This window comes from Branchiostoma floridae, chromosome 18 (assembly GCF_000003815.2).
Source record: "Branchiostoma floridae strain S238N-H82 chromosome 18, Bfl_VNyyK, whole genome shotgun sequence".
NCBI lineage: Eukaryota > Metazoa > Chordata > Leptocardii > Amphioxiformes > Branchiostomatidae > Branchiostoma > Branchiostoma floridae.
In genome coordinates, this window is record NC_049996.1 from 3577007 (window position 1) to 3589703 (window position 12697).

At 40.8% G+C, this 12697-nt stretch overlaps 1 protein-coding gene across 1 annotated transcript; it reads left to right on the top strand.

Annotated features, from left to right (window-relative positions):
* The first annotated feature begins 1122 nt into the window (after positions 1–1122).
* On the top strand, positions 1123–3641 carry LOC118406109 (carbohydrate sulfotransferase 3-like). Its single transcript, XM_035805976.1, has 2 exons — positions 1123–1206; positions 1977–3641. The coding sequence occupies exon 2, from the start codon at positions 2090–2092 to the stop codon at positions 3299–3301; it is 1212 nt and encodes a 403-aa protein (XP_035661869.1). The 5' UTR covers positions 1123–1206; positions 1977–2089; the 3' UTR covers positions 3302–3641.
* The last annotated feature ends 9056 nt before the right edge of the window (positions 3642–12697 follow it).

Consider the following 12697-nt stretch of genomic DNA (forward strand, 5'->3'; position numbering starts at 1 on the left):
GACTAGAGAACGCTCCAAAGATTCATTTGACTGTAACAAATGATTCGTGCTGTCTATGAAAATAAGACTTGATAGAGAGATGTAGATGATATTTTCATATAATCAGACCGAGTTTTGTTGATGTTAGCGGTGTCTTTTTTTCGTAATGGTTTTTTTAGTCGGGCATTCACAATCAGTGCATTCAGCCCATTGCCCGTAAAAACATGAGCTGGATTGTTCTAGGTACAGCCTTCCTCATGTGAGACAAGAAGTACATACAGTCACGATTTTACTGTCAAAAGAAAGCTAAATTATCATATTATTAATTTTTTTCTGTGTACTTAAATTTACCACTTACTTTTGAAGAGAGCAAAATGTAAAAAAAGCGTACCGAGTTAGGCACACTGTCCAGCGTAGCACAAAATTGGAAGGTTACATACACGAAATTGTCTCACAGTGTTTGCCGCTTGTAACATGCAGCGCGAAAGGTTCATGAACCACATGAATGCATTTCTTATTCAAGTATGTTGTTCAAATCCATATGTCTAAAAAATTCAGTCATCAAAATTTGACCACTCTCAGGCAACTAGCGATGGAGCGCCATGAGTTTGAGCGCAAGAAAAAGCGTACCGTGTTGGGGCACCTCCCGTTATAGGTTACCCCGCGGAGATAAGTGAATTAGCGTTTCCTGGACACATACAGGTGTGTAGGGGAAAAGCGACCCCTAAACATCAATGGTTCATAACTAGTCTGTGATTGTTTGATGTGCAGTATGATATCACCTACACAAGACATTGCCATGGTAACACCCGCCATGGCCTCTCCCTGAGGTCACATTTCCAAACCGGGGCCCGTTCGGGATGTTTAAAGAAACGAAAAATTAATTCGGGGTTAGAACAACTCCTACTCACCTTTAATAGCACCAAACACCATGTTAATCTCTCCAGCGGTTCTTGAGACATATTCCATACATTATCGTGACATAAAACAAAAATGAAGGTATTACCTGTTATTTAGTTAAGCGAAACAAAAAAATATCCAGAGTCTCAGAAAACGCTACAAAAGACCCACAGAAGACCCCCACCATACATCTGCTTGAAGATTAATCGTTGTCGTCATCAACTCTCTGCGACCGGACAGACCGGTTTTCTGGCGATGACGTACTTCCGGTGCTGACATATCCACTTGCTTCCTGTTGACCTAATTCACAAATACCTGTTAACAAAGGTAAATACACTGTTTTCTATGCAAAAGTAAGATCTCCTCAAAGTCGTGTGCTTGTCGGGAACTTTGCTACAGAATTGGGTGTGCATTTGCTGATCAACCGGCCATTTATTTCAAATTTGTCTTGTAGTCAGACAATATTTGACCCGGCTTGTTGTCGCCATAAGGCCATATCTTCCTCTGTGTGACCAACCTCCTTGGTGTGACATAGCGCTAATTAATTACTACTAATTAGTATGTACAAGGAACTCCAAACTGCACCTGCGTACCGAATTATAGTATCATTCTAGATCTGTGTAAAGCTTTGAACTATAACGTTATATCCTCGGCGAAATTAAACTAGTAAATGCAGACTTGTCTAGAGCATAGTCGGGCTTCAAAATGGCGTCACCATTTTGAAGTGACGTCATGTATAACGTAACCCCGTTTTTGATGACGTCACAGCTAGAGACCTGTTGTTATGCATAGTAAACGTCAGAGCGATGTACTTGGAGGTACAGTAATAAGGGAGGGGTGAAAAAAAACGTGAAAAGGTAATTTGCTGTTGTAAATTCTGTGACATATAGAACTATTGTAGAGTGGAATCCGTTGCCACAAAGTACTGTAGCGGAAACCTCTCAGCTCATTAGGTAGCTTTAGACAACGCTTACATGCAAAAGTTAGGTGTGACAGGTTGTTCGGTGCACTAGTCATATAACCAGCTTTTGCCTGCATATAATTGCTTTATCAAGTTAATCTATGTCTTTATAACCCTTTTATTATGTCTTTTTCAGCTATAGAAATATGAATCCACGGTAGAAGATACTCTAACTACCATCTACCAACAAAGAACAACTGAATTCTTGCTGAAATACTCGCAATGCATGTACTCCCATAAGGCATAAATATGACAAGAAAGTCGCTATTTCGGAATCCTAGAACACTGTTACTTGCCATTCTTCTGGTTGCATCTTCGGGTTACTTGTACTTTTCGCTGACTCTCTCATGCCTGGCATCGGAGCAAAATAAGATACGAGATTTGCCTGAACTTGTAGTAAGTCAACCCTTGGAAAAGAAGAAATCAGTAACACCAGCGCCTCTAGCAATTCGCAAGCGAACTGCAGTCATAATCATAGCTCCAATGCGAAGTGGCTCAACGTTCGTTGGCGAACTATTCAACCAACATCCCAACGCCTTTTACGTCTTCGAACCATTCTGGGCCCTTGAGAATTATGCAAACAAGACTTACGACATCACTACGGAAACGAAACTCACATTCCTGGAGGGAATATCGTCATGCAAATTCCAGGGAATTCAGGGTGTTATGAGGTTCTATCTTACTACTAAAGGCATGGGGGTTTACAAAACATGTAAAGCGATAGAAAGTATGTGTGCTCGATACAGAAACCAAACGAAGGGAAAGATCACACTAGCACAAAGATGTCCTGTGCCACCTTCATCGCTACCAAGTGTTCTAAGATCAACTTGCGAGGCAAAACAATTCACCGCCATCAAGACGATACGTTTGGACGACCTGACGATTCTACAACCTCTCACCCTTGTCGATGACCTTGACTTCAAGGTTATACAGCTTGTTAGAGACCCAAGGGCTGTCATCTCCTCAAGAATCGCGCTGGGTAGGAAAAACATTTCCCTCCTGTCATCTTTAAACACCAAAGTCGACAAGAAGGAAGTACGTCAACTCTGTGACCGAATGGTAAGAAATGCACAACCCTACAAAGACAACGCTAGCTGGCTACGCGAACGATACGCTTTAGTTCGCTACGAGGACGTTGGACTAAAACCTCTGGATATGATGCAGAAATTTTACAATTTCATCGGCGTTACTCCAAATAAAAACGTCACTGATTGGATCAAAACACACACCAAGACAGCCAAAAGGAAGAAAGATAGGAACGATCCATTTGGAACTATCAAAGACCCACTTCAGGCTTGTAACCAATGGAGAACAAGACTCACATTCGATGAAGCCAAAGTGATACAGTCGGAGTGTAAAGAGGCGATGACCATATTTGGCTACGAATATGTCACTTCCGCCAAGCAGATGAGAAACAAATCTGTGGATCTTTACGATACGAGAGCGCCTATAGTGCTCTGATTTCCATTGTTTATATTAGCTTGGTAACCATTCTATCGGGAGGTCCGTGGTAGCTCTACGGTGCTGGCCATGGTTGCGTTGCCCGCCCACCCAGTTTATTAGTACAAGCCGGTGAATTTTCACGGGGTTGTTTTCAATTAGTTAGCTTTATACCCAATGAATAATAACAAAAGTCCGACTCAAAAGATAGGTTGTCATAAAAAAGGACATTGCTTAGTTAGTAGGGCTTGTGCCTGTATGGAATGGTTACCAGGCAAGCACATGTATTCTTGAGGCTGTATATTTATTGAAAGACATTACAACATTAGATCAACTTTCGATATTCAACCATTTAAAAGGACTTGAAAAAAAATCCACATCATGCAAGACATGAATTCTGAAACCGGGAACTCAGAAAAGTGTGAACTAATTGTCTAGTTTTTCCACCCGGTATGATGAGGATGAAAAATTGTAATTATAGATAAAAGTACCTATTCTCTCACAGACTCCCTAGGTCACTGTGAAAAAATATTAGAAACTGGCCTAGTGGACAGATAACATACTAGAGGAGCTTAGCTGGCCTAGCAGTAGGTCGCAAACTGGAATCTTAGGCAGGCCAACTCCCTCTGGTGTGTTATCTGTCTATTTGGTTAATTTCCACTATTATTCCAGCGACCTGTGGAGTCTGTCAGAGAACAGAAACTACGAGTAGCTAGCTATGCTGGTGTGTTGGTCGCGGCCACAGCATGCTTTGTAAGACTACACGTGTATGTACAAATTTTCGTGATTTGTAGTTCACACCCAATTGCAATTTCTGATATGTTGATGTTATACACCTTTATTAACCGTTCTCTTCGCTTGTAATTGTTTGTACTGAATAGATATGGCAGAAGTCTGAAAACAAGACGTTTTACAGATGGGTTCTGTGATTACAATACATGACGGTGTCTAGTAACGTCTGTTTTGCTGGACCTTTTTTTCTGTTCGCCCTCCTGCATTAGTTTTGGGGTTCTCTAATTTTTCGTAGGTTTGGTCTGTCTTATGCCCACCTCTAGTAAGACTGCGAAAAGCAATCATCGTCAAAGCAATCATGTTTTTATTGCTATTCTTGTTGAAGAGATTCATTAGTCACGTATGTAAAACAGTTACTAGTCTAAGAGTTTTTCATCAATCAGTGACTGGTTTTGACAGGTAAAGTACACATGGCTCCAAATTTTCGATGACTGTCAGTCCATCATGTTCACGGAGGGACCTAGTTCTCGCGAGAGTTGCGAGAACTAGGTGGAGACTTGCATGGATCTTCTGTCACAGTCACTGATTGATGTAAAACTCTAGTAATTGCTATTCTTGTTTTAAGAGGGAAACAAGGGCGCTGTGGCCCCATGCCCTTGCCATGTGCCCCTACCCCTATCCTGGGAAGCAGATCCTCTAGCAAGCATAATTTTTTTGTTAACCAAGGATGCTATTTGGTCACATGTGGCCACAGTTTTTTTAGCGCTGATGTCATGCATAGAATTAAGCCAGTGTGGCCTTACAAAACAGACGTCAATAGGCACCATCACACGTACTGTAATCAGAGAACTCATCTGTAAAACGTCTTGTTTTCAGACTTCTACCAAGATTGGTTTTGAAGTGGAGGCGTATGTACGTAAGTAAAGTTCACATCGAAGGGAAAGAAAATCACATTGTCTGTACTTATGCTTATGACTATGTATATGTATATTTTTTTGCAAATCGTGTCCCTGTTGTTGAATTGATCGTAGTTGTAAACAGTGTAAAGGCACAAACTTGAGAAACCTTTCTGATCTTGTAGCCAAATATTTGCTAACTGGCGGTATGAAATAATTGATCTTGTAATCGTGTAGATAATACGAACTATTTCATTTCCATTTTTTTTCCATTCTAGAACCACAAAAGAACACACCAGCAAAACCAATATGTTTTCCCTACTAGAAAAATGATGCAAAGTCATAACGATATGCATATTCATCGATGTGCCACCAAGATCGCTGCTTCAGACAGAAACCGTTTAATTTTACCGCAGCACCTACTGTTGTAGGGCGCTGTTCTGAACCAGTCTAAAACAACAACAGCAAACTTTAAAGGGTTTATTAGTCTGTGACCAGACCCTCTGGTCGACAGACTTTTAGTTTTGTCACGTTTACGCGCGTTCGCAGCTGTATCTGTATGTTCCCGTTGTCTGAATTCTATGTGGTTTGGCAGGTCCTTTGTACTGAGGTTGACGATGATGCACGTGAACTTTTTTTTGCGGCAGGTGGTTTTATTATGGATTTTATAAAAATAACACCCCTACAATTTGTTCGTCTTGCGGTGTTTTGGTCCAGATCCTCTGTATGTGGGTCATGGTGTCATTGGAATTTGTCAAGCAGATGCGTGGTGTTACCTGATCGTCAAAGTTATTCGCGTTCGCATCGGTATCTGCATGTTCCCGTTGTCGCATACGTACGTTGTTTGGCAGGTCATCTGCACTGATGTTGACGATGATGCACGTTGTTTTTGTTTTTTTGTTTTTGCGGCAGTTGGTTTTATTAGGGACGCAATAAAAATAACACCCCTACAAAATGTTCATCTTTCGGTGTATTAGTCCAGATCCCCTGTATATGGGTCATGCTGTAATTGAGATATTGCAAGCAGATGCGTGATGTTCTCTGGTCGTCAATGTAACGCGCGTTCGCATCTATATCTGCATGTTCCCGTTGTCGCATACGTTTGTGGTTTGGCGGGTTCTCTACACATAGTTGGACGATGATGCAAGGTGTTTTATTTTTTCGGCAGCTGTTTTTATTATGTATGTAATAATTTCAGATATCACCCCTGCAAATTGTACGTTTCACAGTGTATTGGCCCATGTCTGCATATGGTGCCCGTTGAGGTAATTGGGTATAGTTAAGCAGATGCGCGATATGTGCAAGAATTTTACGCGCCTTTGCTTTCTACCTCTTATTCAACAAGTTTATCCGTACTACTTTAATATGTACCAGCATCATGGACCCCGGGATTCACCCATTAACACTGTGTCATGCTACCTTATGGCTTCACACTAGTTAAACACTTATCGCACAGTTCATCATCAACAGCTGTGTGTTATCGTATGTGGGACATGGGAACCGACATCTAATGTTCCACTAATGACCCTGTCAATCAAATACCTCCTGTCGCCGTTTGCAATGAAGCGTGTAAGAATTCTCGTCCCAAATGAAGTTTAGCCATATTATATTCCCGGACTTCGACTAAGAAACATCAAGGTCCTATTCCGTGCTTCATACTTATTACGTCCATAACAGAAACATGTTAATACTTGGTGCGTTTGTCAGTCTGCCTGTCGGTCTTGTAGGTGTGTCTGTGTGTGAATGTGCCTGTGTATTAGAGTAGACCATCCGGTAACTTATCGTCACCATATCTTTTTGACTTTGGCCACATGTTATCTCACAATCCATACCTGTTTAGTAAGATTCACATGACACAGAAATATTAGGCAACTTTAGATACAACGATATATCTAACACCATGAAAAGAATCATATAGGATATAAGCACAACGTCACACACCAAAGAAGACAAAGCAACCAACATATACCAGACCGACGTCACAGACTATGTTACCTACGGTCACTTGTTTTAGTTTCTATTTGAAACGAAGTCATAGAAACTGACAAAGACGGAGGACCACCTGTTAAATATCGGGGCCACGTAGCACAGTGGTAGCGTATTCGGCCCGTGACCGAGAGGTCGCCGGTTCGAATCCGCCTGCCGTGTTGCCGGTCTTGTGCCCTTGGGAAAGGCACTTTACACGACTTTCCTCACTTTACTCAAGTGAAAATGAGTCGTCCCTCGGATAGGACGTTAAATGGAGGTCCCGTGTTTGGGGAGAGCCACACCCCGGGCACGTAAAAAAGAAACCGCCACATGTGCGATGGTGCGATGTGGCGGATCAAACCATTCCGGCCAAAATGGGGTAGGGAATTTCCCGAGCAGCCTCGTAACCCCTGCTTCGCCTATTGAGTCAGTGAAGTCAAGCTTGCTTAAGCTTGATGTTTCTGACTTAGGGAGAAGAGATGCTGCTAAAGTTATCGCTATGGGCCACTCTTCATCACCATGATGGTAACATCAGGCCCTACTAACATGATTTAGAAAAAAAAATATGAAAGTAAGTGGACTGTTGCTGCTCGTTTTGTTTGGATGTCTGTGGTCGGGTTGTTTTTGTCTGTCGGCTAAATGTAAAATTAAGCAGCACCAATGGTTGAGTGGGACTTCACTTGACTGTAATCGTCAAAACCTTAAAACGATTCCTGATGACATACCGCCCAACGCTGTACGACTTACTGCCAGATCAAATAACATCAGAAACATAACCTACCAGCCACAACTACCGCAATTGGAAATATTGGACCTGGGTATGAACTGCATGGAGTGGTTTTCCTGGACGTCGTTGCGTGCTCTGCCGGCTTTGCGTCATCTAATTTTAAATAGAAACAAACTATGGCATGTGCAGCTGGACATCGTCATAGAACAGCTGCCGAAGCTTGAAATCCTTGATGTAAGTTTTAACAAACTTACGTCGTTCTCTCATAACGAACTGGGATGGCCACAAGTGAGCATGGCCTTTATCGCGGGAAACCTCTTTCACTGTGACTGTGACCTCTCCTGGCTGATTGACAAGATGGCGTGTTTACAGGCCTGTGAGGGGGAGAGATTTAAAGCGCGCTGTTGGCTGTCGTGTGCAGCCTTTTTGCTTGTTCCCAACCGGAACCAAACATTCTGTCACAGTCCAAGTCAACTCAACGGGCTGTCTTTATCAGACGTGTCCAAGAAGCTGACCGGTTGTGGACCACACCAGCTGACCACAAAAGCTTTTATGACCACTACGGATGAGGCTAAGATTCAATACACTAGCCAGTCACATGCTATGGTAACCAGCACCTTACGAGGGGCATTCAATAAGTAATCCACCTGACCCACTTCCAGTTGTTTGATCTAAATAAAATTTTGCATGTGTAATGAGTCATATCTCTATGGGTTATGTTGCAAAAAACAGCTCTGAACTAATTGCGGTTACTGATTTACTGGTGTTTGAACTGAGTCAGGTGTGAAATGGACCAGGTGTGAAATGGAGCAAGTTGAGTGTCGCGCAGTGATCCGGTTTTTGTATTTGAAAGGACGCACACCAAAGGGGACTTTTGATGAAATGAAAAAAAATTATGGTGATGATGCCCCATCATATGGCCTTGTAAAACGCTGGCATCCTGAATTCAAACAAGGCCGGAAGTCTGTGGAAACAGCTCCCAGACCTGGTCGTCCCTCTTCTGCCATTAATGAGGCATCTGTCGGAGGACCAACCTGGGATGTCCTACAAGAACGGTGTCCAGAGCTACATCAAATGATGGGAGAAATGCAAAACTCTGGGTGGTTCCTATGAAGAGAAAGACTAATAACTGTGCCAAGTTTCATTAATCTCCTGCTATGGGAAACGGGTCAGGTGGATTACTTATTGAATGCCCCTCGTACATGCAACTGTTCGTTCTGACACTAAACCTAAACCAACTGGAAATAACAAGGACTTGGCTACAAATACCTGGGATCGTCCTATCGAATCAAGTGGTGACTCCACAACGGCAAAAGGAATCGCAGCCCCAACAATTGTACTCAGCGCAATGGCAGGGACGATGAGTTGCCTTACCCTGGTGATATTGTGCTATCGTCTGTACAAAAGAAAATTCTATAACTATGCCCAAGCTGACTAAGGTTGCTTAAGACAATGCAGTAGAAAAAGCGATCAACTAAAGACACTGACTTCAGACCTGAACCTGTAATATTGCAGAGTCAAAACATTATATATCCCTTTAAACTTCAGCTGTGTACCTTATGATAATGAACGAAGACCTTTATTGTACAGTTTTGCCCAACCGAGCTAAGTACAGGTTACAACAAGACAACATATATACATATAAAAGTATCACAAATCTAGTCTAACACAAAAGTTCGGCTTCTTCTCGCTTCTTGGTAATGGTGAAAATGTAGGACTGTATGGGTTTCGCTATTGTCGGTTTGTCAAAACGCATGAGAAATATAAACTTGTCAGTGCTACTCATGTGTCTAAAATGAGGGAATCTACTTTCTATATAACTAAATAGAGTATTTCTATCATTGATGACATACATATCGCAATCAACAGTGAAGTACACTTCATCTTCTACCATTTTAGAGGTACAAAATTGGCAGACTCTTTGTTCTAGAGGAGTGCGGTAACCGTTGTGCCTTCCTGATAATGTGAATCAAGCGTATGCGGAAAACAGTCCTTACTTGCTGTAGCAGATGCCTGCTTTAGTTGTAATGTTATATGGAACTAAAGAGGCAACATTTTCGAGAAATAGTTTTCATGTTTAGATACTGTTTGAATTTGTCTCTAATAAGAATATCTGGTTTTTAAGTGTTCCTACTTTTAAAGTGTTGCTACATGCACTTGATTTGGTTTTATCAATGTCAGAATTTGAACGTTATTTTAATAAATGTTTGATGAATAATTGATGATATAGATGTTTAATATTTCTAGAATTAGTTCTGGCTAGAAAACAAACATCAAATCCGCAATTCAGCCAACAGGCTGTGAGAGATATTTTACCCTAATAAACTATTCATCATCATCATCATCATATTATACTTGCTTTAGACAGTACTTAAAGTATTTTTAGTTTATCTGGATATTCAGCATTGCATTGGTCATTGCCGACAAAACCGCATTTTCCATTGGGGGAATGTTCAAATTTGTATATTTCCTGGTATCTCCATGACGTATAGTAGAAATTGTGAGTCATACAGTGTATTACAGCACAGTTGAGGTGGTATACCCTTTCCCGATGACGAAGGGCTATTTATCTAAAGATTAGTACTGGGGTATGTTGTTGATTTGGAATTATCATTTCTAAATGTTTGAACAGATAAATGCAGTAATGACTATTCGGTTCTCATATATTTGTACATAAACATAAAAAAAGTTTACTGAAAATTCTTGCCCGTGGGCTAATTGCAGGTAACATAAGAGACTCAAACAGTGTAAAAACAATGTCACAAGTGTCTACTCTAGTCCAAAGCTAGTAAAAGCTAACTCTAGATCCTGGGTTATTGGGTCCGACTCCTTTTTCGAAGACAGTGGAAGCCGGAAGATCTCACCTTTTCTATTATGTGTTGGTTTTGTGATGTCAGAAGGAGAACTGCTTTATTATTTTCACTCCGCGTACCGTAGGTACGCTTCGAGTGAAAATATTTTCATACGGTTTCTTCTTTCTTTCTTTCTTTCTTTCTTTCTTTCTCCCGTCGCGACCTTTAAAGTGATTCCTCTCCGTCGTTCCTGGACCAAATGGCCTGAAATTTGGCACAAGGGTACAGTGGGCAAATACCCAGACCCGTTTTTCTCATTTTTTTGATAGATACCTTTACAATGATTTTAGGGATGTTTTAAGGTCATTTTCTGGCCCGGCTGTATATTCATGTCTCCCGTGCCCAGGTATTACGTCCAGATGACTTGAAAGTTGGTATGATACTGCGTGAGATACTTATTAATAGGACCCCGGTATTATTTTTGGCCAAACGTCACTTCAAAATCATTTAAAAGCCAATTTGGCGGGGTATCTACGCATATTTTCACCGAGCTCGCGTTTCGCGCGTGTAACCATATATGGTCACGTTTGCACGTGCGTCCGTTGCACCATATATGGTTATGGACGTTTCCGCGCGTGACGTAAGCTGTTTACCTGCAGCTATGCATTGTGGCTAATTGAATTTAGAAGGGAACCAATATGCGCCCGACACTTAGCGGAAGCGATGACCTGATTGGTCAGCTCGGGTACAGCCAATGAGGAAGGGTTTTTCAACTTAGCGGGAGTACATATATGTCGCCGGGAAGAAGTCCGTTAAAAGTAAGTGAAAAATTGTACTGTTTATCTTAAAATTGACAACAATACACAAATGCAGTAACAAGTTTGGGTAACTTGTCGTCGTTATTGTGCAGTTTTTGTTTGATTTACCCACGTTTAGAGTGTCTGGATAAGCGATACCGTAGCGTCAGAATGCCGCGGTAAGTGGGAGCGCATGCATGGAATATTGTTGCGCTTTGCAGTGACTGATGAGACAGTACTAGTATTGTATCATCAAGCTTTATTGACACGACAAAAAGTACAGTCAATTTTGTATGGCCAACTTTAAACTGCAACGAAAAAAAGAAAGAATACAGAGTATATCTTACAATTCTACTAATTAAACATTATGATATGATTCTACTAATAATCGGTGAAAAGTGTACAGTAGTTCTCTTCCATAGTAACGTTATATGATAGTACAGATTTTCAAGGGCAAATCTACTAGTACAAACGTTACACTATTTTGTGAATTGTCCATTCAGGTTGGTTGTACAAGAATATATGTAATCAGGTGTGGCTTTTTTCTAATCAACAAACAAAAAGGATCTTCCTTTTACTCTGGGTGGCAGTACATGAAATTACACAAAGGAAATACTAATTATTGTATTCTATTCTATTTTCTACTGGAGGAAGAGGATACACCACCAGGACTGTTGTACAGACAGGTGGGGTTGTGCCTTGATAGAGGGTGTCAATTTGACAGTGCTAAATTCATTATTGGTCGGGTGCTCGAACTCAACTAATTCCACAAAGTCTGGCCTGTCAGAGAACACAATAGTCAACTGGCTACAAAGGTGGCATCAACAGACACCAAGGAGAGGATAGCAAAGTCACGTACAAGAAGTGTTACTGTGACAGAAACACCAGCTTTATGTTTGATTAGGCTATTTGGGACAATATTGTAACTATTAAACTAAGTGACAATTAGAGATATTATTATACCAACCATGAGTTCAAACATTGTATTTCATGACAGACATGAATACGTTTTTATGACTTTTCAGACACCACGTCATGGTATATGCTGTGTAATTTAGTAATGCACTGTAGTACAAACAGTTAATCAGAATAATTAGATAATCATAAACTGATTAGTTTATGTGGAAAATAAATGGGACGTTAAGTTTATAACAGACGTATAATAACTGCAATTGCTGCATCCTTTTTTCAGACAAAAGGCATGCAAAACATTTAGATATGCAAAACAGACTCCGTGCAAACATACAGTCGCTAATTAGCTTTGTTCATCAATATAATGTATTAGCTGATTAACTCTTAGTATAAAAACAGAATGCGATCCTTTTTGTCTGAATACAATGTGCATACATCTATATGTATTTGTAATGATAATGTAATTGCAGTGCAGCCATGATATCCAATTGGATTTTTTTTTAAATTGCACTTCGCTTAAAACGGCTAATAAGCATATCTTGGTAAAGAGTTAAAAGTGTAGTGCAGTTTGGTGATGTCTGCTTGTATGAAGA

What these genes read in the sequence shown, in the direction of transcription:
- LOC118406109 (XM_035805976.1), top strand. Translation starts at nt 2,090, where the DNA reads ATGACAAGAAAGTCGCTATTTCGGAATCCTAGAACACTGTTACTTGCC.